The following is a 27598-nucleotide window of genomic DNA, read 5'->3' on the forward strand; positions in this document are numbered from 1 at the left end:
TTACCACTATGAAATGAGGTTTGGAACTACCAATTTCCCCAGTAAATCCTTGTTTCCTTAGAAGGGACTTGCCTGCACTCAGGGTGTACAGCTTTTTGAAAAGGACAAATCATTGCATGTGAGTGCTAAAGCTCAGGAGGTGGACTACATATCCCAGACTTCTCTTTGGCCCCAGGAGGCGACCATTTTCTGGCTCAGCTGCTCCCACTCGCCAACCCAACGAGCGCTATAAAGCACCTGGGACTCTCTCGCAGCACGGGATATGATAAAGCTCAGGAGGGGGACTACATAGCCCAGACTGCTCTTTGGCCCCAGGAGGCGGCCATTTTCAGGCTCAGCTGCTCCCACTCGCCACACCAATGAGCGCTATACCGCGCCTGGGACTCTCCCGCAGCGCGAGACGCGCTAAAGCTCAGAAGGGGGACTACATATCCCAGACTGCTCTTTGGCCCCAGGAGGCGGCAATTTTCAGGCTCAGCTGCTCCCACTCGCCACACCATCCTGCGCCCATCAGCGCCAGGAGGTGGCAGGGCAGGGCCAACCCCCTTGGTCTTTTCCTTTTAAAATAAAAACTGCACCCATGGTGATTTCATTTACTATTGGTGGCGATGTGCCAGGGGAGCTAGGGTAAATATTGGAAAGTGAGCCTTGAATGAGAGTGATAATCTGATGCTGGGGAAAAGAAAACACTCAGCTTGGGGCGGGAAGCCACAAGAACAGGGACATGCGTGCTCCTCCTTATTAAATTATCTAACAGGGGCAATGGGAGCAATAGAGAAGCAGATTTCCTCCGCTGAAGAATCCCTATCCACTCGTGAGGAGGAAGTGTCAGAACCTATCCACTCAGCATCTGTTACTCCTAGTGCAACCCTGATAGTCAGGGATAATTTGGATAGCAGGGACAAGGATAGGGATCCTAACCCCATTATTTTTATTGGCTACTAAGACACTGAACCCCCGCTAAAACACTTAAGAATACTGGGTCCCACATCTAAATGTCAAGTAAGCATGTTAGCGGCATCCCAGATTGAGAAGCAAGATCACAAAAAGTCTAATAAACCGAGCATGGCAAAATCTGCTGCTAAGAAAAGCATGGTTAAAGCATCGTCAGAGGAGTTTAAGGCGTTACTAAATGCTATGCAATCACTGGAAGCTTTTGTTAAACTGTCACTGACATCCCTCTCGAACAGGGTGACTCGGGTGAATTGTATGATCTGTACCTGTACAGAGCTTTTACAATCAGCCCTATCATCAGGTGTCGTAAGCCCCCCAGAAGTACCCTCTCCACACTCGGAGTAGTTAAACACATAGCAGAGTTGTACAGCAGAAGGAGTTGGTCCGTGGGGGAATCATACAGTGAGTAATCACACTGTTCAGACGATTCCTATTAGCTTGGGTGGCGCAAATCCGGACCATTGCACTTCTGAACCAGAAGGTAAGCCTAGCAGAGGCAAAGCTACAGCTATTTACACAGGATCAGCTCCCCCATATCCAGATTTACCTCCTGCCATGTCACCCTATATTGTTGTGTTGGCAAATGTGCCAATCCTTCCACCAGGGGCAGAGGCCAAAGAAAACTGTACATCCCTTAGAAATAAAGCTGCACATTGGTTAGGTGAGAAAGCTGGTGTCTCTTGTGAACTGCTGAAGGATCTCAAAATGGTTAGGAGGGTTAGATAGGTGGGGAGGGGACAGAAAAAGTTAGAAGGGGATTGTGTAATAATGTCTTTTAAAACACTGCGCCTGGTGGAAACTATATTAGAAAGAGTGGGAGGTGAAGTCAAACAGCATAACGGTATTAACCCTTGGATTTTTCTATCAACCTAATAGAGGATGGGCAGCCCTATCCGTTTGTCTAGATCAGGCATGAGCATCCCCCCGCCAGGTAATATACGTAAGCCTTACAGAAAATGGGATGGTTCTATGCGTCCTACTGGATCGGGTGCAGGCACCCCCTTGTTTACAACTAACAATCGCTTCTCCTGCCTTGAAGGTTTAGAAGGTGTAGATTGACTGGACTTAAGCACAATTACTGTGCCGGGGTCTGGCACCACCCCTCCTCAGCCCATTAGAGGATGTTTCATCAGAGTCTGTCAGCCTTGTTGATAGTGACCTATTAGATTCACTGAGTAGCTTGCCATTCGAAGAGCCAGGGCTAACACATACCTGTCTGGAAGGCCATCCTGCTACTAGCACGACAGTTGGAACAGGCACGACAATGGTAGCATTTTGGAATGTGGCAGGATTAACGTCTAAACTGGCAATAGCTGACTGGGGTGACTTTGTAAATGGTTTTGACTTTCTTTGTTTTCAAGAAACTTGGGCAGTAAACCCAATCTACTTAAATGGCTACCGAACGTTTCACACCCCCACGGTGTCATCGAACTCAGGGAGAGTAAAGGGGGGAATCTGTACTTATATTTCAAATACTACGAATGTTTTTAGCATAACAATGGTATCCCCACTCCCATTTTACCAACTTATCACCATCGTATTCTCATCTACATGTGTGCTGGCTCTGTTCAAGTTTAATAACAATATCCCAAAGACAGAGGTTAACTCAGTTCTGAGACAACTAAAAAAAGATCTCAAAGCCATTAGTAAGATAGCAATAAGGATGCAATAAACCTGTGGGGTGGGGATTTTAATGCAGAACTATGCACTAAGTATGCTGCTAACATTTGCGGTTTAAGTGAAAGGGCCTTTTGTAGGAGGCTGGACTGGCTTGTAGTGAGTACCAAGGGGTACTTGCACCTTGCACCAGGCCCAGTTATCCCTTATTAGTGTATAGGGTGTCTAGCAGCTTAGGCTGATAGATAATGGTAGCTTAGCAGAGCAGCTTAGGCTGAACTAGGAGACGTGTGAAGCTACTACAGTACCACTTAGTGTCATATGCACAATATCATAAGAAAACACAATACACAGTTATACTAAAAAATAAAGGTACTTTATTTTTATGACAATATGCCAAAGTATCTTAGAGTGTACCCTCAGTGAGAGGATAGGAAATATACACAAGATATATATACACAATAGCAAAAATATGCAGTATAGTCTTAGAAAACAGTGCAAACAATGTATAGTTACAATAGGATGCAATGGGGAAACATAGGGATAGGGGCAACACAAACCATATACTCCAAAAGTGGAATGCGAACCACGAATGGACCCCAAACCTATGTGACCTTGTAGAGGGTCGCTGGGACTATTAGAAAATAGTGAGAGTTAGCAAAATAACCCTCCCCAAGACCCTGAAAAGTGAGTGCAAAGTGCACTAAAGTTCCCCTAAGGACAAAGTAGTCGTGTTAGAGGAATAATGCAGGAAAGACACAAACCAGCAATGCAACAACTGTGGATTTCCACTCTAGGGTACCTGTGGAACAAGGGGACCGAGTCCAAAAGTCACAAGCAAGTCGGAGATGGGCAGATGCCCAGGAAATGCCAGCTGCGGGTGCAAAGAAGCTTCTACTGGACAGAAGAAGCTGAGGTTTCTGCAGGAACGAAAGGGGCTAGAGACTTCCCCTTTGGAGGACGGATCCCTCTTGCCTTGGAGAGTCGTGCAGAAGTGTTTTCCCACCGAAAGGACGCCAACAAGCCTTGCTAGTCGCAAATCGTGCGTTTGGCGTTTTTGGACGCTGCTGGGGCCCAGGAGGGACCAGGAGGTCGCAAATTGGACCTGAAGAGAGAGGGGACGTCGAGCAAGACAAAGAGCCCTCACTGAAGCAGGTAGAACCCGGAGAAGTGCCAGAAACAGGCACTACGAGGATGCGTGAAACGGTGCTCGCCGAAGTTGCACAAAGGAGTCCCACGTCGCCGGAGACCAACTTAGAAAGTCGTGCAATGCAGGTTAGAGTGCCGTGGACCCAGGCTTGGCTGTGCACAAAGGATTTCCGCCGGAAGTGCACAGGGGCCGGAGTAGTTGCAAAGTCGCGGTTCCCAGCAATGCAGCCCAGCGAGGTGAGGCAAGGACTTACCTCCACCAAACTTGGACTGAAGAGTCACTGGACTGTGGGGGTCACTTGGACAGAGTCGCTGGATTCGAGGGACCTCGCTCGTCGTGCTGAGAGGAGACCCAAGGGACCGGTAATGCAGCTTTTTGGTGCCTGCGGTTGCAGGGGGAAGATTCCGTCGACCCACGGGAGATTTCTTCGGAGCTTCTGGTGCAGAGAGGAGGCAGGCTACCCCCACAGCATGCACAAGCAGGAAAACAATCGAGAAGGCGGCAGGATCAGCGTTACAGAGTTGCAGTAGTCGTCTTTGCTACTATGTTGCAGGTTTGCAGGCTTCCAGCGCGGTCAGCGGTCGTTTCCTTATCAGAAGGTGAAGAGAGAGATGCAGAGGAACTCGGATGAGCACTTGCATTCGTTATCTAAAGTTTCCCCAGAGACAGAGACCCTAAATAGCCAGAAAAGAGGGTTTGGCTACCTAGGAGAGAGGATAGGCTACTAACACCTGAAGGAGCCTATCAGCAGGAGTCTCTGACGTCACCTGGTGGCACTGGCCACTCAGAGCAGTCCAGTGTGCCAGCAGCACCTCTGTTTCCAAGATGGCAGAGGTCTGGAGCACACTGGAGGAGCTCTGGACACCTCCCAGGGGAGGTGCAGGTCAGGGGAGTGGTCACTCCCCTTTCCTTTGTCCAGTTTCGCGCCAGAGCAGGGGCTAAGGGGTCCCTGAACCGGTGTAGACTGGCTTATGCAGAATTGGGCACATCTGTGCCCAACAAAGCATTTCCAGAGGCTGGGGGAGGCTACTCCTCCCCTGCCTTCACACCATTTTCCAAAGGGAGAGGGTGTCACACCCTCTCTCAGAGGAAGTTCTTTGTTCTGCCATCCTGGGCCAGGCCTGGCTGGACCCCAGGAGGGCAGCTGCCTGTCTGAGGGGTTGGCAGCAGCAGCAGCTGCAGTGAAACCCCAGGAAGGGCAGTTTGGCAGTACCAGGGTCTGTGCTACAGACCACTGGGATCATGGGATTGTGCCAACTATGCCAGGATGGCATAGAGGGGGCAATTCCATGATCATAGACATGTTACATGGCCATTTTCGGAGTTACCATTGTGAAGCTACATATAGGTAGTGACCTATATGTAGTGCACGCGTGTAATGGTGTCCCCGCACTCACAAAGTTCAGTGAATTGGCTCTGAACAATGTGGGGGCACCTTGGCTAGTGCCAGGGTGCCCACACACTAAGTAACTTTGCACCTAACCTTTACCAGGTAAAGGTTAGACATATAGGTGACTTATAAGATACTTAAGTGCAGTGTAAAATGGCTGTGAAATAACGTGGACGTTATTTCACTCAGGCTGCAGTGGCAGGCCTGTGTAAGAATTGTCAGAGCTCCCTATGGGTGGCAAAAGAAATGCTGCAGCCCATAGGGATCTCCTGGAACCCCAATACCCTGGGTACCTCAGTACCATATACTAGGGAATTATAAGGGTGTTCCAGTAAGCCAATGTAAATTGGTAAAAATGGTCACTAGCCTGTTAGTGACAATTTGGAAAGAAATGAGAGAGCATAACCACTGAGGTTCTGATTAGCAGAGCCTCAGTGAGACAGTTAGTCACTACACAGGTAACACATTCAGGCACACTTATGAGCACTGGGGCCCTGGGTTACCAGGGTCCCAGTGACACATACAACTAAAACAACATATATACAGTGAAAAATGGGGGTAACATGCCAGGCAAGATGGTACTTTCCTACACAACCCCCCCCCCCAAACGAAGGACAATAAGACTAGCCATGACCTGATGAGTCTTCATTGTCTAAGTGGAAATATCTGGAGAGTCCATCTGCATTGGAGTGGTTACTCCCAGGTCTATGTTCCACTGTATAGTCCATTCCCTGTAGGGATATGGACCACCTCAACAATTTAGGATTTTCACCTTTCATTTGTTTTAGCCAAAGTAGAGGTTTGTGGTCTGTCTGAACAATGAAGTGAGTGCCAAACAGGTATGGCCTCAACTTCTTCAGAGCCCAGACCACAGCAAAGGCCTCCCTCACAATGGCAGACCAACGCTTTTCTCTAGGGGTCAACCTCCTACTAATAAAAGCAACAGGTTGATCCTGGCCCTCAGAATTAAGTTGTGATAGGACTGCCCCTACTCCTAATTCAGATGCATCAGTTTGGACATAGAATTTTTTAGAGTAACAAGGGCTTTTCAGGACAGGTGCAGAGCACATGGCCTGCTTCAGCTCCTCAAAAGCTTTCTGACAGTTTGCTGTCCATAATACCTTTTTAGGCATTTTCTTGGATGTGAGGTCATTAAGAGGGGCTGCAATGGAGCCATAGTTCTTAATGAACCTCCTGTAATACCCAGTGAGGCCTAGGAAGGCTCTCACCTGAGTCTGAGTGGTAGGGGGAACCCAATCAATAATTGTTTGGATTTTCCCCTGAAGTGGTGCAATCTGTTCCCCACCAACAAGGTGTCCCAGATAAACCACCTTACCCTGCCCTATCTGGCACTTTGAAGCCTTGATAGTGAGGCCTGCCTTTTGCAGGGCCTCCAAAACTTTCCATAGGTGGACCAGGTGATCATCCCAGCTGGAGCTAAAGACAGCTATATCGTCCAAATATGCTGCACTGAAAGCTTCCAGCCCTTGCAGGACTGTGTTCACCAACCTCTGAAAAGTGGCAGGTGCATTTTTCAAACCAAAAGGCATTACAGTAAACTGGTAATGTCCTCCAATGGTAGAAAATGCAGTCTTAGGTTTAGCATCTTCTGATAATTTGATCTGCCAATACCCTGCAGTCAAATCAAAAGTGCTTAGATACTTGGCAGATGCCAGTGTATCTATAAGCTCATCTGCCCTGGGTATAGGGTGAGCATCAGTTTTGGTTACCAAGTTGAGACCTCTATAGTCTACACAAAACCGCATTTCCTTCTTTCCATCTTTAGAATTGGGTTTTGGTACCAGTACCACAGGAGAAGCCCATGGACTGTCAGAGTGCTCAACCACTCCTAGTTCCAACATTTTCTGAACTTCTTGCTTTATGCAGTCCCTGACATGGTCAGGCTGCCTATAGATCTTACTTTTGACAGGTAAACTGTCTCCAGTATCTATAGTGTGCTCACACCAAGAAGTGGTGCCTGGCACAGTAGAGAAGAGTTCAGAGAATTGATCTAGGAGATTTATGCAATTATCTTTCTGCTCAGCAGTAAGACAATCAGCCAAAACTACACCTTCCACAAGAGCATCTTGTTCTGTGGAAGAGAAGAGATCAGGCAGAGGATCACTGTCTCCTTCCTGTCCCTCATCAGTTGCCATGAGCAGGGTGAGATCAGCCCTGTCATAGTAGGGTTTCAGGCGGTTGACATGGAGCACCCTAAGGGGACTCCTGGCAGTGCCTAAGTCAACCAAGTAGGTGACTTCACCCTTCTTTTCAACAATTGTGTGGGGTCCACTCCATTTATCTTGGAGTGCTCTTGGGGCCACAGGCTCCAAGACCCACACTTTCTGCCCTGGTTGGTACTGAACCAAAACAGCCTTCTGATCATGCCATTGCTTCTGGAGCTCTTGGCTGGCCTGAAGGTTTTTACTGGCCTTTTTCATGTACTCAGCCATCCTTGATCTGAGGCCAAGTACATAATCCACAATATCCTGCTTAGGAGCTTTTAAAGGTTGTTCCCAACCCTCCTTTACAAGTGTGAGTGGACCCCTAACAGGGTGTCCAAAAAGAAGTTCAAAGGGGCTGAAGCCCACTCCTTTCTGGGGTACCTCCCTGTAGGCAAAAAGGAGGCATGGTAGAAGGATATCCCATCTCCTGCGGAGTTTTTCAGGGAGTCCCATTATCATGCCTTTGAGAGTTTTATTAAATCTCTCCACCAGTCCATTTGTTTGTGGATGATAGGGTGTTGTGAACTTGTACGTTACACCACACTCCTTCCACATGGCCTTTAAGTATGCAGACATGAAATTGCTTCCTCTGTCTGATACTACTTCCTTTGGGAAGCCCACCCTCGAAAATATTCCCAGGAGGGCCTTTGCCACTGCAGGAGCTGTAGTGGTCCTTAAAGGAATTGCTTCAGGGTATCTTGTGGCATGGTCCACTACCACCAAGATAAACGTATTGCCTGAAGCAGTAGGAGGGTCCAGGGGGCCAACTATGTCAACCCCTACCCTTTCAAAGGGAACCCCAACCACAGGCAGTGGGATAAGGGGTGCCTTTGGAGTGCCACCTGTCTTGCCACTGGCTTGACAGGTTTCACAGGACTTACAAAATTCCTTTGTGTCCTCAGACATCCTAGGCCAATGAAACAATGGAACCAATCTGTCCCAAGTTTTCATTTGACCCAGGTGCCCAGCTAGGGGAATGTCATGTGCCAGTGTTAGGAGGAACTTTCTGTACTCCTGAGGAATCACTAATCTCCTGGCAGCTCCAGGTTTAGGATCCCTATGTTCAGTGTACAAGAGGTTGTCCTCCCAGTAAACTCTGTGAGAGTCACTGACATCCCCATTAGCCTGTTTGACAGCTTGCTGTCTGAGACCCTCTAATGTGGGACAGGTTTGCTGTGCCACACTCCGCTCCTCTCTGGCAGGCCCCCCTTCACCCAAAAGCTCAGCAGTGTCTGCTTCCAGCTCCTCTGGTGTAGGTTCTGCACAGGGAGGGAATTCTTCTTCCTCAGAAGTAGAATCCACTGTAGAGGGAGGGATAGTAGGAAGTGGTTTGCTTCTACTAGCCCTAGCTTTAGGGAGCACTTGGTCCATTGTTCCAGGATCCAAGCTTCCCTGTCCTTTTTGTTTTTTGGCCTGAGCCCTTGTCAAAGCAAAAATATGCCCTGGGATGCCCAGCATTGCTGCATGGGCCTCCACTCCACATCTGACCAAGCTGATGTCTCCAAATCATTCCCTAATAGACAGTCTACAGGTAAATCTGAAGCTACCACAACTTTCTTTGGACCAGTTACCCCCCCCCCCAGTTGAGATTTACAACAGCCATGGGGTGGCTTTGTGTTATGTTGTGAGCATCGGTTACTTGGTACTGGTGTCCAAGTATGTGTTGTTCAGGGTGCACCAGTTTCTCAATCACCATTGTGACACTGGCACCTGTGTCCCTGTAGGCCTGGACCTCAACACCATTTATTAGGGTTAGTTGCTTGTACTTCTCCAAGTTATGGGGGCAAGCAACCAAAGTGGCTAAATCAATAGCCCCTTCAGAGACTAAAGTAGCCTCTGTGGTCTCCCTAATCAGACCAACCCCAACTAAATTACCAAAAGTGAGCCCAGCTACTCCCTTGGATTGGCTATTAGTAGGTTTGCTCCCACCACCACTGCTATTAGTAGGGACACTAGGTGTAGCAGTAGGGGTTGTAGTGGTAGGAGCTGTGGTGCCTTTCTTTGGACAACTGGGATCTGTTGTCCAATGGCCTTTTATTTTACATAAATAGCACCATGGTTTCTTTTCCTTGTTCTGATTAAAGGAGGATTTGGACCCACCACCCCCACCAGAGTGTTTTTGTGGGCCTGATGAAGACTCATTTTTAGATTTGTCCCCACCCTTGTCAGAAGACTTACCATCCTTCTTTTTGTTGCCATCTTTGCCACCCCCTGTATGAACTTTTCTGTTCACTCTTGTTCTGACCCATTTGTCTGCCTTCTTTCCCAATTCTTGGGGAGAGGTCAGATCAGAGTCCACCAAGTACTGGTGCAACAAATCAGACACACAATTATTAAGAATATGCTCTCTCAGGATCAAGTTATACAGGCTGTCATAATCAGTAACTTTACTGCCATGTAACCACCCCTCCAAGGCCTTCACTGAATGGTCAATGAAATCAACCCAGTCTTGTGAAGACTCCTTTTTGGTCTCTCTGAACTTTATCCTGTACTGTTCAGTGGTTAAGCCATAACCATCCAGGAGTGCATTCTTAAGAACTTGGAAATTATTAGCATCATTTTCTTTCACAGTAAGGAGCCTATCCCTACCTTTTCCACTAAATGATAGCCATAGGATAGCAGCCCACTGCCTTTGAGGGACATCCTGTACAACACAGGCCCTCTCAAGTGCAGCAAACCACTTGTTAATGTCATCCCCCTCCTTATAAGGGGGAACTATCTTGTGCAGATTCCTGGAATCATGCTCTTTTGCAGGATGACTATGGGGAATACTGCTGCTGCCACCATGGGTATCTAAACCCAACTTCTGTCTTTCCTTCTCTAATTCAAAAGACTGTCTATCCAAATCCAGCTGTTGCTTTTTAAGCTTCAGTCTGGTTTGTTCCACCCTCAACTTATTGAGTTCCCTCTCTAACATTCTGTCATCAGGGTTGGTGGGAGGGACATTTCTAGAAACAGAGCTATGATGGGAATGAACAGAAGGAGACCTGTCCCTTACAGAAGGCACCCTAACAGCTTGGTTTACAGAAACATTACTACCAGTATGGTGAGAATAAATGCTTTTGCTATGATGTGAGACAACACTATTTATTTGGTGTGGCTCATCATCATTACCATCTATGCTTGATTGTCTAGTAATGGGCAGGCTAGGAAGTTTCTTTCCTGAATCTTTTCCTGGGGGAGTCCCTGAATCAGATTGAGAACTATTAGGTACTTTTTCAACAGATGGGGCACCTATGGCCTTATCCTGTTCTCTAAGCATGTTAAGTAACAGTTCCAAGGAAGGATTCTTCCCTACACTCAAACCTCTCTCTATACAGAGACTCCTTGCTCTTTTCCAGCTAAGGTTGTCATATGCAAGTTTGGACAGATCAACACTTTGGCCTGTGCCAGACATTTTTTAGAGAGAGTTAAAGTGATAGAAAAAGAGAAAAAAGGTTTCAGAACTTTTTGGAAAGACAGAAAAAAACTTTTTAAACTTTTAAGAACTTTTTGAAAGTTTAGAAGTACTTTTCAGCACTTAGAAAGGAGTGAAAAGAGGAAATGCAAAACTTTTTGGCTATGTGTATATACACTGACCTTGTTTGGTATATTTTTCTCTTATGAAAAGTACAATGACAAGAGTGGTAAGTAGTCTCAAGCACTTATCCCACCACTGCACAACCAATGTAGGAGGCTGGACTGGCTTGTAGTGAGTACCAAGGGGTACTTGCACCCTGCACCAGGCCCAGTTATCCCTTATTAGTGTATAGGGTGTCTAGCAGCTTAGGCTGATAGATAATGGTAGCTTAGCAGAGCAGCTTAGGCTGAACTAGGAGACGTGTGAAGCTACTACAGTACCACTTAGTGTCATATGCACAATATCATAAGAAAACACAATACACAGTTATACTAAAAATAAAGGTACTTTATTTTTATGACAATATGCCAAAGTATCTTAGAGTGTACCCTCAGTGAGAGGATAGGAAATATACACAAGATATATATACACAATAGCAAAAATATGCAGTATAGTCTTAGAAAACAGTGCAAACAATGTATAGTTACAATAGGATTCAATGGGGAAACATAGGGATAGGGGCAACACAAACCATATACTCCAAAAGTGGAATGCGAACCACGAATGGACCCCAAACCTATGTGACCTTGTAGAGGGTCGCTGGGACTATTAGAAAATAGTGAGAGTTAGCAAAATAACCCTCCCCAAGACCCTGAAAAGTGAGTGCAAAGGGCACTAAAGTTCCCCTAAGGACAAAGTAGTCGTGTTAGAGGAATAATGCAGGAAAGACACAAACCAGCAATGCAACAACTGTGGATTTCCACTCTAGGGTACCTGTGGAACAAGGGGACCGAGTCCAAAAGTCACAAGCAAGTCGGAGATGGGCAGATGCCCAGGAAATGCCAGCTGCGGGTGCAAAGAAGCTTCTACTGGACAGAAGAAGCTGAGGTTTCTGCAGGAACGAAAGGGGCTAGAGACTTCCCCTTTGGTGGACGGATCCCTCTCGCCTTGGAGAGTCGTGCAGAAGTGTTTTCCCGCCGAAAGGACGCCAACAAGCCTTGCTAGTCGCAAATCGTGCGTTTGGCGTTTTTGGACGCTGCTGGGGCCCAGGAGGGACCAGGAGGTCGCAAATTGGACCTGAAGAGAGAGGGGACGTCGAGCAAGACAAAGAGCCCTCACTGAAGCAGGTAGCACCCGGAGAAGTGCCAGAAACAGGCACTACGAGGATGCGTGAAACGGTGCTCGCCGAAGTTGCACAAAGGAGTCCCACGTCGCCGGAGACCAACTTAGAAAGTCGTGCAATGCAGGTTAGAGTGCCGTGGACCCAGGCTTGGCTGTGCACAAAGGATTTCCGCCGGAAGTGCACAGGGGCCGGAGTAGCTGCAAAGTCGCGGTTCCCAGCAATGCAGCCCAGCGAGGTGAGGCAAGGACTTACCTCCACCAAACTTGGACTGAAGAGTCACTGGACTGTGGGGGTCACTTGGACAGAGTCGCTGGATTCGAGGGACCTCGCTCGTCGTGCTGAGAGGAGACCCAAGGGACCGGTAATGCAGCTTTTTGGTGCCTGCGGTTGCAGGGGGAAGATTCCGTCGACCCACGGGAGATTTCTTCGGAGCTTCTGGTGCAGAGAGGAGGCAGGCTACCCCCACAGCATGCACAAGCAGGAAAACAGTCGAGAAGGCGGCAGGATCAGCGTTACAGAGTTGCAGTAGTCGTCTTTGCTACTATGTTGCAGGTTTGCAGGCTTCCAGCGCGGTCAGCGGTCGTTTCCTTATCAGAAGGTGAAGAGAGAGATGCAGAGGAACTCGGATGAGCTCTTGCATTCGTTATCTAAAGTTTCCCCAGAGACAGAGACCCTAAATAGCCAGAAAAGAGGGTTTGGCTACCTAGGAGAGAGGATAGGCTACTAACACCTGAAGGAGCCTATCAGCAGGAGTCTCTGACGTCACCGTGTGGCACTGGCCACTCAGAGCAGTCCAGTGTGCCAGCAGCACCTCTGTTTCCAAGATGGCAGAGGTCTGGAGCACACTGGAGGAGCTCTGGACACCTCCCAGGGGAGGTGCAGGTCAGGGGAGTGGTCACTCCCCTTTCCTTTGTCCAGTTTCGCGCCAGAGCAGGGGCTAAGGGGTCCCTGAACCGGTGTAGACTGGCTTATGCAGAATTGGGCACATCTGTGCCCAACAAAGCATTTCCAGAGGCTGGGGGAGGCTACTCCTCCCCTGCCTTCACACCATTTTCCAAAGGGAGAGGGTGTCACACCCTCTCTCAGAGGAAGTTCTTTGTTCTGCCATCCTGGGCCAGGCCTGGCTGGACCCCAGGAGGGCAGCTGCCTGTCTGAGGGGTTGGCAGCAGCAGCTGCAGTGAAACCCCAGGAAGGGCAGTTTGGCAGTACCAGGGTCTGTGCTAGAGACCACTGGGATCATGGGATTGTGCCAACTATGCCAGGATGGCATAGAGGGGGCAATTCCATGATCATAGACATGTTACATGGCCATTTTCGGAGTTACCATTGTGAAGCTACATATAGGTAGTGACCTATATGTAGTGCAGGCGTGTAATGGTGTCCCCGCACTCACAAAGTTCAGTGAATTGGCTCTGAACAATGTGGGGGCACCTTGGCTAGTGCCAGGGTGCCCACACACTAAGTAACTTTGCACCTAACCTTTACCAGGTAAAGGTTAGACATATAGGTGACTTATAAGTTACTTAAGTGCAGTGTAAAATGGCTGTGAAATAACGTGGACGTTATTTCACTCAGGCTGCAGTGGCAGGCCTGTGTAAGAATTGTCAGAGCTCCCTATGGGTGGCAAAAGAAATGCTGCAGCCCATAGGGATCTCCTGGAACCCCAATACCCTGGGTACCTCAGTACCATATACTAGGGAATTATAAGGGTGTTCCAGTAAGCCAATGTAAATTGGTAAAAATGGTCACTAGCCTGTTAGTGACAATTTGGAAAGAAATGAGAGAGCATAACCACTGAGGTTCTGATTAGCAGAGCCTCAGTGAGACAGTTAGTCACTACACAGGTAACACATTCAGGCACACTTATGAGCACTGGGGCCCTGGGTTACCAGGGTCCCAGTGACACATACAACTAAAACAACATATATACAGTGAAAAATGGGGGTAACATGCCAGGCAAGATGGTACTTTCCTACACCTTTGATGGACCTTCTCACTTTACTCATTTCCCATACATTGATCGACTGAAGGAGCTACTCTTTAATATTGATTCGGCTTTTTGCAATGAGATCTGTTCCACTTTAGTCTCATTTACTTATACATTTAATGGACTAGAGTTAAAATTCGGTGACAGACTATATAGCAATAACAAGGACACAGGCCGCCAGGGTCGGAAATTTTATTACACACCCTATTGCATATAGTGACCATTACCCTCTAAGCATCGAATTGGACCTTTAGTCTAATGATGGGTTAGTACAGATGGTGCAGCCAAATCCCTGTATGGGGGTGATGTGGAAATTGCAAGGCAAAACGGGTACGCTTTGAGATGGTATAGACTGACCCCCATGAGTTTTCAAAAAAGCTTATCTGTCGTAATAAACAGCATTTTGACCAATGTCTGGATACGGACAACAGCCCCAAGGAGATCATAGCTGGTTTCCTGAGTATTTCTAGGAGCATTAAGGAGGGTCTGTGGGTTTCCAGCGGGGGAGAAATGTCAAGAAGAAGGGATGGTTCGATGGGGCATTTACTAACGTTCATAATAGCTTGGAAACAGCATTGCATAGGAGCCCACGTTGTATTCTTGAGATCCGGACTGCCAGGAAAAACTATAATCTTGTCATAAGGCAGAGGAAACTAGCATTGAAAGAAGAACTGTGGGCTAAAATTCAGGAATCCAGCCTAAGTAAAAACTCAGCCTTCTTCTGGCATTTAATTAATTCACCTTAGCTCAGGCCTGATGATGGTCCACGCCTGGAAAGTGCAATCAGCAAAGCTGATTGGATTTCACATTTTACCGCTATCTATTCTTGTCCCCTGGACCAACCAAGTTTAGATGGCGGTGGTGCTTCGGGTAGCGGCTCTCCCGCTTCAGCTAATTTTCCAATTAATCTGGTTTTCACTCTAGAGGAAGTTGTCAGGGCTGTAAATGCGAGTAAGGGTAGAAAGGCACCAGGGCCCTGATTCTATTCCAATAGACTTGTTTAAAGTTGATACCAGTCTTTGGGGTCCTTTGCTTACCCAAGTATTAAACGCCTGCTGTAAAATTGGTCTATTGGAGTCTTGGTCAGAAGCTCTTTTAGTGCCAATCTTCAAAAAGGGGGATAGGCATAGTCCAATTTGTTACCGGCCAATGTCCCTATTAGATTCTATGGTGAAAGTGGTGGGACACATTGTATTGGAAAGACTGCAGGTTTGGGCCCAGGAGAACAACGTGCTATCTGATCTACAGTACGGGTTCCGTGAAGGGGTGTGGACCGTCGAGCAGAGCCTTAACTTAATGATGCTGGCTGAGAAATACTGTACCATCAAACAAGGGAGATTATATTTGGCCTTTGTCGATTTCCCAGCGGCATTTGTCTACATAATCCACAGCAAACTGTGGATTATAATGAAGAATTTTGGGGTGGATCCAGCGATTATAGATTTTATTAGGCAAATGTACAAGGGCAGTAGGGCCAGAGTCCAGTGCGGTTTGCAAGGTGAGTGCACCCAGCCATTTAGAATATAGAGGGGGGTAAGACAAAGGTGAGTCTTGGCTCCCTTTCTTTTTTCCTTATATATTAATAGACTGGGTAGCACATTGAGTGCCCACTGTAAAAATCTCCCCCAAACAGGGCATTGTTCTATTCCCGCCATGCTCTATGCACTTTGTATCCTCTATGGAGGAGCTAGGATTACTAGTTAACAAGAGCAATACCTTTGCAATGAGGTGTGGAAAGTGCTACCAAACCCTTACAATCTTCTGATAAATGGAACCAAAATAGACTATGTGAAGTCATTCTCATATCTGGGGGTCATGTTTGATAGCAATGGGTCTTGATCAACAGCCACTAAGACAAGGGATCTTCATTTTCAGAGAGCTAGCTCGACATTGTGTAGTTTTGCAAATAAGCTTGGGGAAACCGCCCCCAAGGATACTGCTGGCAGTGTACAAAGCGAAATGCGTGTCTACTGCCCTGTACGGGGCAGGCCTGTGGGGCCATGCAAATTGCGAACCTCTGCAGGTTGCCAAGAATGCTTTTTTGAAATACCTGCTCTCTCTCTCCCGCTGGGCAGCTCTTCCTTTGTTTGCCACGCTGAGCTAGGGGTTTCTTTTATCTCAAGCTTAGTTAAGATCCAGCCGATCCTGTTGTGGCATAAGATCTGGTCCTCCGAGTGTAAGAAACTGAATCAGGCCATTATTGCTGATAGCCTTAGCTCCACCCAAGTAGGAAGAGTACGGTGGTTACAAGATGTAAAGAACTACCTTATTGACCCGGGGCATTAAGATTACTTTCTCAAACCTGAACTGTTAAAATCAGTCTCAAGGAAATGCTTAAATCAGGGATGCCTGAACCACCTGGAAGAGCTGAGGTTAGCTGTTGAGCTGCTTAAACTAAGCGTGGTAAAAAATCAGCTGATTTTAAACTCATTTGGCATGCAAGGGCACCTCATCAGCCTAAGTAACGATCCTCAGAAATTTATACTTACTAGGTTTAGAATGGACATTTTTCATCACTTGGTAAGCTTGCCACTATGAACGATTGGTTGAGACCGTTGGAAAGATGCCCGTGTGATAATGTGCCCTCTCAAAATACATTTCATGTAACTCTTTTTTTGTAATTTGTACAAGTCACAAAGAAAGACCCATTTTTTGCCATTGTTGAAAGCTATGAAATTGACCCAGTGCCGTCAAGCTTTTACATTTTTACAATCGCGACAAACCACATACGTTTGTTATGTTATGTCCAAATTTCTGTGGGCCATTGTTAGACATCCAAAGTCGGCTCTTTTTAAATAGAATAGGACTCACTCGTTTTAACTGTATCTGTTTTTATGATATGATTTTATGTTTTGCTTTTATGATTTTAAACCTAAATGGAATAAAGCTCCTCGGTGCCATCGGCAGCCGGCTTCCTTCCTCTGCTCCCACCAGGACAGGAGCAGCTGTTTTTGGTGTTCTCCCCAGGCGGAAGCAGCTATTTTAGGTGTTTCCCCCTGGGTGGGACATAAGTTGTGATCCTTGGCTGGGAGAATGCGGGAAGTGAATTAAATTTGTATTCCCTGCCCACATTCTCCCGGGCAGGAAACAGCAGCATGCTGGAGAATGGGATCGCCGGGACTCTACTTTGATTGGGCCCTGGACGATCAGGTCCCTGGGGCTGGCCTATGGCTTGGGGGTCCTCAAGCTCCCGTCCAATAAAAAAAACTGACCCCAGGGTATGGGGTTCTCAGAAACACCCTAAGGCTTGAGGAGGGGTGCTGTATTCCTCCTACCCTGAAAATGACTGTGCCACCGCCCTGGGCCCTGGCCCCCCCATGAGGCAGATATCTGAAAACGGATCCGCAGTACCACAAAAAAAAAAAAAGTTTTTACCTCCCCCTAATTATGTTTTTTTATTAATTTCCTAGAACAGGGGACTGAGTCCCTGGGTCCTAAAACGGCTGCAGCACATCTTTGCTGATGTGATAACGACCAATCAGATCTTATCTTTAGACCTGTCTGCTCCGTGGATCCTCTGCAGCGTGATATATAAATACATTTTTAACTTTAATTTCTCACAAACTAAGAAATGGATTTGCACCAAATCACACAAAACATGCTGTGGTTGTGTCTAATTTTCCTCTTTAAAACTGCATGGGGAAAATGCATTTTGAATCCCCACCCGCCTTTTTCCTTGCCCATACTTTACTGATCACCCGAAAACTCTGTCCGAAGGAGCAGAGGTGGATAAGACTTCTTTTGAAAGGTTTCATAAAGATTCTTCAAACAGGGTCAGAGTTATTAGCAAATCAAAAAATAAATTTCATATGGAAACATGGCCCTAACTATAACTATTGAGTGGTGACCGTTACTGGGTAATATATGTGTACCTATGTTCACTAGGAAAAAACAAAAGGTTAAATGGATGTTACAGTTAGGTGAAAATATCACTTTAGAACATAACTTTTAAACTAACAAAATCAATGAAATTCATCAGTTATAGTTATCTCAAATAACTATTAATCATGCCCAAAAGTAACTATAACACATGCCCTTGGAATGTGCCTAATCAGAGAAAGAAGTTTAAGGGCTTACATAACTTGTTTGCATGGAAGGTGTGGTAAATAAACCTTCTAAAAGGAGTGGTGTCTATTATTTTAAAAAGTATGTTTAAAATGAAAGATCTGGGGGGTGTCCAAGATGGCACTTGAGTATGAGCATTTCTGTGGAGCTCAGTTACCCGAATTCAGCAGCTGGAGGATTCGACTGGTCTCCCGTAGAACTGGCTGTGGATTCGGTGGCAGGGTGGGGGGTTTGGGGATGGAACTTGGATGGCAGGCCACAAGTGCACTCCCTAGTCTGTACACCAATGCGAAATGACAGTGGAGGCACAGGGGCTGGTGATGTGTGGCGGCGCAAGGTGTGATGGAGTCTGCTGCCAGGCTGTCGGAGCTAAAGCTGCAATGCAGGAATTGTGCCGCCCGCCTGCTGCTTCTTGAGGTCACCAGAGCCGCCTACAGCTGCACAGGCTCTGAGTGCGAGGCGGCAGATGGGGCCTGCCCCAGGGGCCATCGAAGCCCTGACAGGGCGGACTGCAGCAGGGCCTGGCGGCTCAGCTGCCTACTGAGCATGGCAGCCCCCGTGCACCAAAGACTAAAGAGGCCACACCGGGGTGAAATACAGTGACTGAGCCAATAGGACCATGTAACTGGCTGGGACCCCCTTCCCCTGCCCCCACTGTTGGAGACAATGGGAGGGGCTGGAATCAGCTGGCAGCACGTCACTGCCTTCACCGTCCTAGCTGGCAGAAGGTGGTGGGCCATGCGCGGTATACAGAGGCAAGAGCAGAAGTGAGTGAAGTCAGGTGTGAGACGCCGACGGGGTATAGGAGGCAAAAGCTGCTGCATGTGCTTCGCCCATTTTTAGAGGCTGATTGTAAAGCTTGCCAGCAATATAACCAAGGCACAAGAGGGGCCGGTGTGTCCGGGGTGCTGGATGGCGCCCTGCAGCGTGCCTTCAGAATTGCGATACCCCTCCTGTAACTGGTGGAAGCAGCATCATTGTGAAACCTCTACGCAGGCCTGCCAGTTCCCGTGTGCAATAGCTTCTCTTCTTAAAGAAGGCGGCACACCTGACACTACTTCCCTACTTCAGTCACACTGAGCATCCCTAGCTCAGTCATGTCTCATTGGACTTGGCATCTTAGCCCTAAACTATTAATTCCACCCTAAAGTCAAAGAGGACCTCCACACTTTCCTCTGTACTAACGATCTACCAGGCACCACTATATCACCGCTCTGGGACAGCCTAAAGGCTCTCTCTGGAGGCACCTTCATAGCAATTTCTGCAAGACTCAACAAGGACAGGAAGGACAAACCCGCCACCCTGGAAACCCGGGTGTAAGCCTAGACGAGGCCCACAGACAATTGGGCTCCCATAAGTTGAGAAGGCAACTAACTCTTGCTAAAAACAGCTCAAGGCATTGGTTATGGATAAAGCTCTCCTCTGCACCAAATAAAAGTATTATGCAGGGGGGTAAAGCAGAGCGACTTTTAACTCAGCAGTTGAGGGCCCAAACACACAGACAGAGAATAGCTGAAATTTGGGGACGAAAGGGGCAACACTCACACCATAACATGACAATAGTACAGGAATTTGAACGCTTCTACACCAACTCTGCAGAAATGTAAGCCATATGAACACTGTAAATTACCTGTCCCTTGGTACCACTGTGTTCTTACTGGTAGGAGACACCCTCCAACTGGATAAGGATATATGAGAAGACAAAGTTGTGGCAGCTATAGCAAGACTGCAGGTGGACAAGGCACCAGGCCAAGACGGATTCACCTCCAGCTTCTGCAACCTATTTGCAGCTCAAAAGGCACTTATCCTTACCCACCTCTACAATTCCTTCATCAAAATGGGCACACTCACCAACACGATGAGGGAGACAACCATCATAGTGATCTCCAAACCTGAGTAAGATTCCACTCTATGTTGATCATATAAGTCCATCTCCTTGCTAAATATTCACGTTAAGATCTTTACAAGCATACTCCCTGCCCGTTTATTCACGTTAAGATCTTTACAAGCATACTCCCTGCCCGTTTTGGTCCCTACAGGTAGGGTTTGGTCGATTGAGACCAAGCAGGCTTTGTATTGGAAAGGTGCTGTAGTGATAATACAAAATGGCTTTTGTACCTTACAGATAAAACAAGATGCTCCCAGATTCCTTCTTCTTGTCGTCGATTGATGTGGAGAAAGCATCTGATCGTGTGCACTGGCTCTTTCTCCAGCTGCTGGACAGGGTAGGACTGGGTGCCACGGCTAAGGTGAGAGTTAACGTGCTGACCTCATGGGCATCCGACGAAGCAAGAGGTACGAGGCAGGGATGCCCACATCCCCGTCCTTAATTGTTCCCTATATAGAACACCTAGCTGAAAAGGATACACATGAACCCCCAGATCAAGGGCATCATCATGGGCCGTTAGGAGCTTAAAATCACAGTTTATGCGGACAATGTCATGATTACCCTTACCCAGCCACACAACTCATTACCACTGCTCCCAGAGGAACTTGAAGCCTTTGGAAGAGTGTATGGCTTCAAAGTCAACATACAGAAGTCGAAGGCCCTCAATCTTACTTTTCTACATAGCAATAAGTCCCAGATAAAGCGCATCTTCCCTTTCCAGTGGGCCCCTTAGGAGGTACCGTATTTGGGACTCAAAATATATTGATCGGTGGAGAAAACAGTGGAGTGTAGCTACACTGACTTGCTAACGTCATCCCGTTCTGATCTACAAACATGGTGGATTGACCCCATTTCCTGACTGGGTAGGACAGTTGCGTTGAAAATGACCCTTCGCTCAACAATCCTCTACACAATGCAGACCCTTCCTCTGCAGCCACCTCCACACGTGCTGGGGAAACTGCAAATTCCGATTGAAACTTACATATGGGGTGGCAAGAAGAATCATCTGGCTAAGAAGCAGACCTGTCTGTTCATAGTGGAGGGAGGCCTAGTCATCCTAGCCAACGCACCACCTCCGGAGGCAGATCCTTCTCCCACCTCACTGCCAAAACCTGTAACTCCCTCCCCACCAACCTAAGCAAGACCCAGGACCTCCCAACCTTCAGAAAGCACCTCAAGACATGGCTTTTCGAGCAGTAACTCCCCCCCCCAGGCCTTGAGATCCTACTGGGTGAGTAGTGCGCTTAAGAAATTTGATTGATTGATCCCTCACTTACCTCGCTACTACCAAGCAGCCCAATGGCGATATATCGTGGAATGAAACAGGACACTAACGGAAAAGCATTGGTGCTTCATTGATCAAGCAATCACCAAGATCCATATATGGGAAATTCCCTGGCTCCTTAAAAGGCGTCACCCGCCAGGTGTCGATATTGCACCAGTTGTAAGGGGGTGATAAGCTATGGGACAGAGTCAAATTAGTAATTCTTTCCACATATGCCCATCATAGGAAATCCTGACTTCACCCCTGCCATGCATGATACAGCATTCCTCCCCTGGCAAGAGCCAATTGCATAAGAATCAGGGACTTCTTTGATCACAGAGGACTCACTGACTTTCCACAAATTTGGTCTTGTTATGACATGCAGGCCCGTGAATACTCGCCCTATGGTGCCATCAGACACTGGATTACACACCTTCAGGTCCATCCACATGCCAGCAGGCCCATCACACAACTCAAGAAATGGCTTCTCAGCTGTCATAGCGACAAGGGCCTTTTATCTGACATTTGCGCCTCCCTGAACACACCAACAGTCCATAATAAATCCCATGCCCAGAAATGCCAGGAATATGAGTTTGAGCTCTCCTTCACCCCCAGAGAATGGTCAAACATCGCACACACATCCTGCACCTCTGTCTACAGTGTCTCAGGAAAGGAGACCCTACTTAAATTAACACAGATCTGTATTACACCCCAGCTAGACTGGGTAGATGGAAACCCAACAGGGAAGATGGTTGTTGGTGCAAATGTGGCCATTCAAGAAACTGACTCTCTTTCTTTGGCACTGCCCCAAACTAAAATCGTATCGGGAGACGTGTTGAAAGACATTAATGAGATGTACGGGACAGACATACCCAAATCCTCTAGCTACATACTATTTAGGCGACTTAACGCCTTGACTTACCCATCGCACTTTGCGACATAGAAAGCAATTTTCTAAGTGCTCTGTGGGGCCAAGGAAGTCATTTTGACAAAGTGGGTTACAGAAACAACACCAACCTATGTCGACTGGCTACTCAAGGAACTACTTGGTATGGAAAAATGAACAGCGTCTATAGAGCAAAAGCTTCCCCAAATTGAAAAGACGTGGTCCATGTATACAGCTTCTCAGACAAGATGTCTGGGAGCTGTCTTGCCCAGTGTACTTATAACTGCTTCGACTCACAGGCACTGACAGCAATGCTGACAAGACTAGTGAGAACTGACCCTGGATGACATCCTCTCAGGGACCATCTAAGGAACATTACATGCTCTATGCAGCAGGAAACCATTGATCAGTGCCTCCACTTGGACTTCGCCCTCCCTCTCACTCTCTTTCGCCCCAACCCTAAGGCTGTTGGACCTGAAATCACTTTACTCCTCCCAGCCCCCCTATTTCCAGACCCCTCACCCATGTCAACGTCCATTGGATGTAGGTGAGAGTTAACATTTTGTATCATTCAAAAATAAATAAAACAGATGTAAACCTAAAATGAAAGATAGGAAAAAAAGTCATGAAAACTGGAGTAAAACGTCAAACACTGCAGGGCCTTTGAGGTATGCATGGCCATCATAAGACTTAGCCAAAATTAAAAGTGCAATATTGAAGACAGCTGTTCGGTGTCAGGTGATGCCTAAAAACAGCTCAGCATACCACCTTTTTGTTCAATTACCCATATGAAGATGCAAATGCCCGAGGCGCTACTGCAACACTGCTGCCTTCCAAATCAACAATTTCCCATCCGTCTCCATCATTTTCAATTTGCCAGTGAGAAAATCCTTCTGCAAAAAGTCAAGAGGAGAAAAATACTGGATTACACAAGCAAAAATGACTATCTTAAATAAAATTACCAACATATTTCTGGTAGTGGTACCATTTTATTGGATTACCAAAACATAAAGGAAACTAAGCTACAATACATCGGATTTCGGAGACCCTTTTCTTTGCTTCCTCAAATGACACTGATGCAACAGTGAAGATATATTATCGTTTTAGAGAAAGAAAAAAACAAAAGCAAACATGAAAAGTTGAAAAGCAATGTTTAACCAAAAAATCCCTATGCAATTGTTCATAAAATTGCATCCAGGTTTTAACTGAGTCTCACAAGGGTATCGCACTCACTAGTGAGAATACTACTATGTTGAATATATTAAGTGCAAGAATATGTATACTTGCCTTAAATTATGTTCCGATTAGAGTGCGCAATAACCTAGGAGATTATCCTGGTGCTTAGCAGGTGTGAAAGTGGTTATTCAAAGAGTCACATCTTCAGCTTCAAGCAGAATTCAAAAAGAGAGGAGGAGGCCCTGATTTGTGGTTGGAGGTCATTCCATGCTTTAGGCATGATGTATGAGAAGGCTCATCTTCCAGCACTATTTCTGTGAATGTGAGGGGTGTGTACAAGAGAAATTACGGTTGAGCTGAGGTGTCTGGCATGTTGGTGGAAGGACATGCGATTGGTCAGGTAGTCCAGTCCTGTGTTGGGTAGAGCTCTGAATGTGTGAATGAGGAGCTTGAAATGGGTGCGCTTGTGTAAAGGAAGCCAACGGAGCTCTCGGAGGTATGGTGTGATGTGTGTCCTGTTAAGAAGTTTGAGGATGAGCCTGGATGCTGCATTTTGTAAGGTCTGTAGTCTTCTGGTGAACTGCTTGGTGATTCCGGTATACAGGGAGTTCCCGTAGTCCAGTTTGAAGAAGGCGTGGGAAACTGTTTTTTTGGGGATGCTTGGGAGCCATTTGAAGATCTTCTTCAGCAGCTTCAGGGTGTGGAAGCATGCGGCTGTGACAGCATTGACTTGCGCAGACATATCCAGTTTGTCGCCAGTGATGATGTCTAGTTTACAGACTTGCTGTGGTTGTAGGTCTGAGTCGGTATGCCACCAGGTGGAATTCCAGGGTGATGTGTTATTACCAAAGATTACTATTTCTGTCCTGTCGGTGTTAAGCTTGAGACAGTGCACTTCATTCAGCAGTCATGTTGATCATGCAAGTAGTGACCCTGTCCCTGATCTTGAATTTTTGTGAGAGGGACACTATGAGTTGTGTCTCGTAGGCATGTTGTCAGCATCGGCGTTGATATCATAGTTTGGAAGTCTTTGACTAGTGGTACCATATGTAGTCTAACCCCCCCACCTAACACTTCCCTACATTTAAATGTTAACCCTACATACAGCACTAAAGGCCTACTTGCAAAAGGCTTGTTATTTGGTGTGGACATACTGGCGGCCACAATCTCTAAGTCTGGACGATATCCTTGCACCAAATAATGGAGAGTGTGCTATTTTCTGAGGAACGGGGACTAGTTCTCTGCCCCCAGGAGTGCCTGGTCAAAAACTGTTTTATTCACATTCCATGACAAAATAATGGACACATCACACAATCATTTACCATCTGCTTAGAGCAGGCAGTACATGGATCTAGGACCTTTGTTTTGGCCATGGTGTAGGGACTGGCAGAAGGGCAAAGAGTAGAGGAGAGAGCTGAGGGGTGCATTTACTGATCCCTCCCATGCAGGGAGGCGAGCAGGGGCTGGGCACCACAGCTGCCCATATCCCTATCTGGTCCTCTTTAAGGTCCAAGTCTGGTGTCCAGGATTACTAAATCTGGCACTTCTGGTCCCAGTAATTCCAAGCCCAAAATCACCAGAAAATATTTAATTATTCCCCAGAAGGACTTCCTTTGATATTGAACCACTTGAGTATAGTCTGGCAGGGGTGTGGAATTTATTAAAATATCTACTTGTCCAGGGGACAGGTTGCTTCTCAAATCTACTTGTCCTATAAAAAGATCTACTTGTCCCTTTGGTGCCATGTAGTGTGGCGACAAATTATGGCAGCAATCTCATTATGTAAGAGCTCTGATAATCGCCTCTCTGATTATGCCAGGGCTACTACCTTAGTAGGGCTTGAATACTTGCAGTTTCAATCCCTACTGTAGCAATTTCCTTATTTTACCACCTTTCTGCAGATCTGCATACTGGGGCTGGAGGAAGCAGTAAGCAATAGTTTCAGGGCTGGAATGCCTTTGAGTCTGCAAACCTACTAACCTGCATGTTTTAAAGATTTTCACCAGCTTCTCTCTAATATTTTCCCATAATAAGAAAGGTTGCTATAAAAATAAAAATAAAAATAAGAAAGGTTGGACATTTACTCCTGACAATGGCAGAATTAGAACTTCTTCCAGGGTTGGGAAGAAAGTGGCTGGAGGGAAAATGAACTTGCAAATGCTCAATAGATTTTCACATGAGCAAATCTACACATCGTATTTACCCATGCTAAAATACAGTTCACAAATATTTTATAGGGGTACGACATATACCATGGGTGCACTTTTGTGACTTTCTTTAAGAATTTGGGGCCACATGTCATTAGGTTCAAATTTGCCATCCGCAAATTGTGAGTCAGAGAGACTCGCAATTTGCGAGTCGCAAATCCGAATGTAGGATAGTGTCCCTGACACCATCTGTGATTCGCAAGGGCTTCGCAAATGCCCACCTCATGAATAATCATGAGGTGGGTCACAATTTGCGACCCCCTTGCGAATGGCAGCCCTCACAGGGATGGTGGCCTGCTGGAGACAGCAGACCACCATGTCTGTGACTGCTTTTTAACAAAACAGTTTTTTTTTTTTTTTTTGTAATGCAGTCCATTTTCCTTAAAGGAAAACGAGATGCATTACAAAAACGAAAAATGAAACGTTTTCGTTTCATTTTTTCAGAGCAGGCAGTGTTCCGCAGGACCACTGCCTGCTCTGAAAAAATGTTTACAGTGACATTCACAATGGGGAAGGGGTCCCGTGGGGACCCCTTCCCTTTAGCGAAAGTGTTAGCACCCATTTGAAATGGGTGCAAACTGCGATTGGTTTGCGTCCGCATTCGTGGTCACAAAACAATCCTACATTGCACTGCGAGTCGCAATTAGGAAGGGACCACCCCTTCCTAATTGCGAGTCGCAAACCCGTTTTGCGATTCGGTAACCAGGTTACTGAATCACAAAACTGGGTTTGTGCATCGCAATGTGCTTTTTGCACGCTGCAAACAGCGAAAGTCGCTGTTTGCGACATGCAAAAAGCTACCTACATGTGGGTCTTGGTCCCTAATTAGGTCTGGTGTTAACAAAACATTTTGTTTTTATTAAACTTCTATTTCTCTCTCTTTCGGCTGGCTTTACTGTGAGCGATCGCATTCTGCTCTTCCACAAGGAGCATATTGGCACACAAAGTAGTTTTGTTCAGTGTCAGGAACTACAGTGGCAATCAGTGACGTAACGAAACTGGAGGGTGCCCCTTTGCAAAGAACATGGAGGAGCCCCCTCTCCAGACTCACTCAGGCCAGGTGCTGTGCTGAAGGGGCCCCCAGGAGGGCGGCTGCGGGCCTTTGTTATGCCACTGGTGGCAACGTGTGCTTTTAGAGTTCAAAAACGTTTTGGTTTTTTTTTTGCCAGTGTTTGTTACAGTGTTGAGTGCCTGATAGCTCCCACAACAATAAAGTGTTACAAAAGCCATGTCAAAACAAGACACGCATTGATGAAACTAAAAGACTTATAAAAATATGTCAGATCAGTTGGCTTTGTCAGTGTTTGTTTATTTTCATGCTTCCCATAATCATGTTGAAAATGGTTACACTGATTTTCCATTAGAAATATTTTTGGGAAATACTAGCATGCACCAACACATTTTACTAAATGACACTTCATTTGCATCTAATCAGAGAGCATTCTGGGAGCATTATACTTAGCCTCATAGCCTAAACTTTTCAAACATGTGTATACACGTTTTTTTTTTTGTACTGGAACCAATGTCAGTAGTGAAGTGTGACCTTAAAACATTTATTTACAGCACTCACCCTAATAATGAAGGATTTCAAATAATGAACCATAAATACAAGTTCGAACAGCATTATCTTTTGGAAACACATTACCTCAACTGCAGAGAGTTCCAGGCAGCCAAAGGGTTTGTGCTGCAGAGGGCTGGGCCTACTTGTCCCAAGGACAAAGTAAACATAAAAACTTGTTGCCCTTGACCCCAAACAAGATGTCCGGGTTTCCCTGTCATGGAAGTTGAGTAGTCTGACAGCCACTGCACTCAGTGGGACCCCAGTCACCCAGGACTCTATGGGCTCTTTCCACAGTAAATACCTTGGAGGCCTTGCCCTCCATGACTACCTTCAGCAACCAGCCCTCCATTTAGAGTTCAGCACTGGGACCTACAGCCTGTGTCAGCAGCCCCACCAATCACATGTTGCATTGTATCATTTCTCTGCATCTTCCACCCTCTCCTGTAGGCACCTTCTTCTCGTGGTCCTTGGCGATGAGCTGCAGGTGGGCCACTGTGAACTCTGTTTTGCCTACCCTTAAACCAGTTTTTGGGGTCTACTCAGAGA

General features: G+C 46.7%; 1 protein-coding gene across 1 annotated transcript in view; it reads right to left on the reverse strand.

Moving 5' to 3' along the window:
• The window catches only part of LOC138259287 (F-box only protein 27-like), a 65709-nt gene that overhangs the window by 26443 nt on the left and 11668 nt on the right, over positions 1-27598 (reverse strand). Inside the window, exon 2 of the mRNA XM_069206906.1 lies at positions 22893-23001. Coding sequence (XP_069063007.1) covers positions 22893-23001 — 109 coding nt within the window. The remainder of the gene's footprint in view (positions 1-22892; positions 23002-27598) is intronic.

This window comes from Pleurodeles waltl, chromosome 9 (assembly GCF_031143425.1).
Source record: "Pleurodeles waltl isolate 20211129_DDA chromosome 9, aPleWal1.hap1.20221129, whole genome shotgun sequence".
Lineage (NCBI taxonomy): Eukaryota > Metazoa > Chordata > Amphibia > Caudata > Salamandridae > Pleurodeles > Pleurodeles waltl.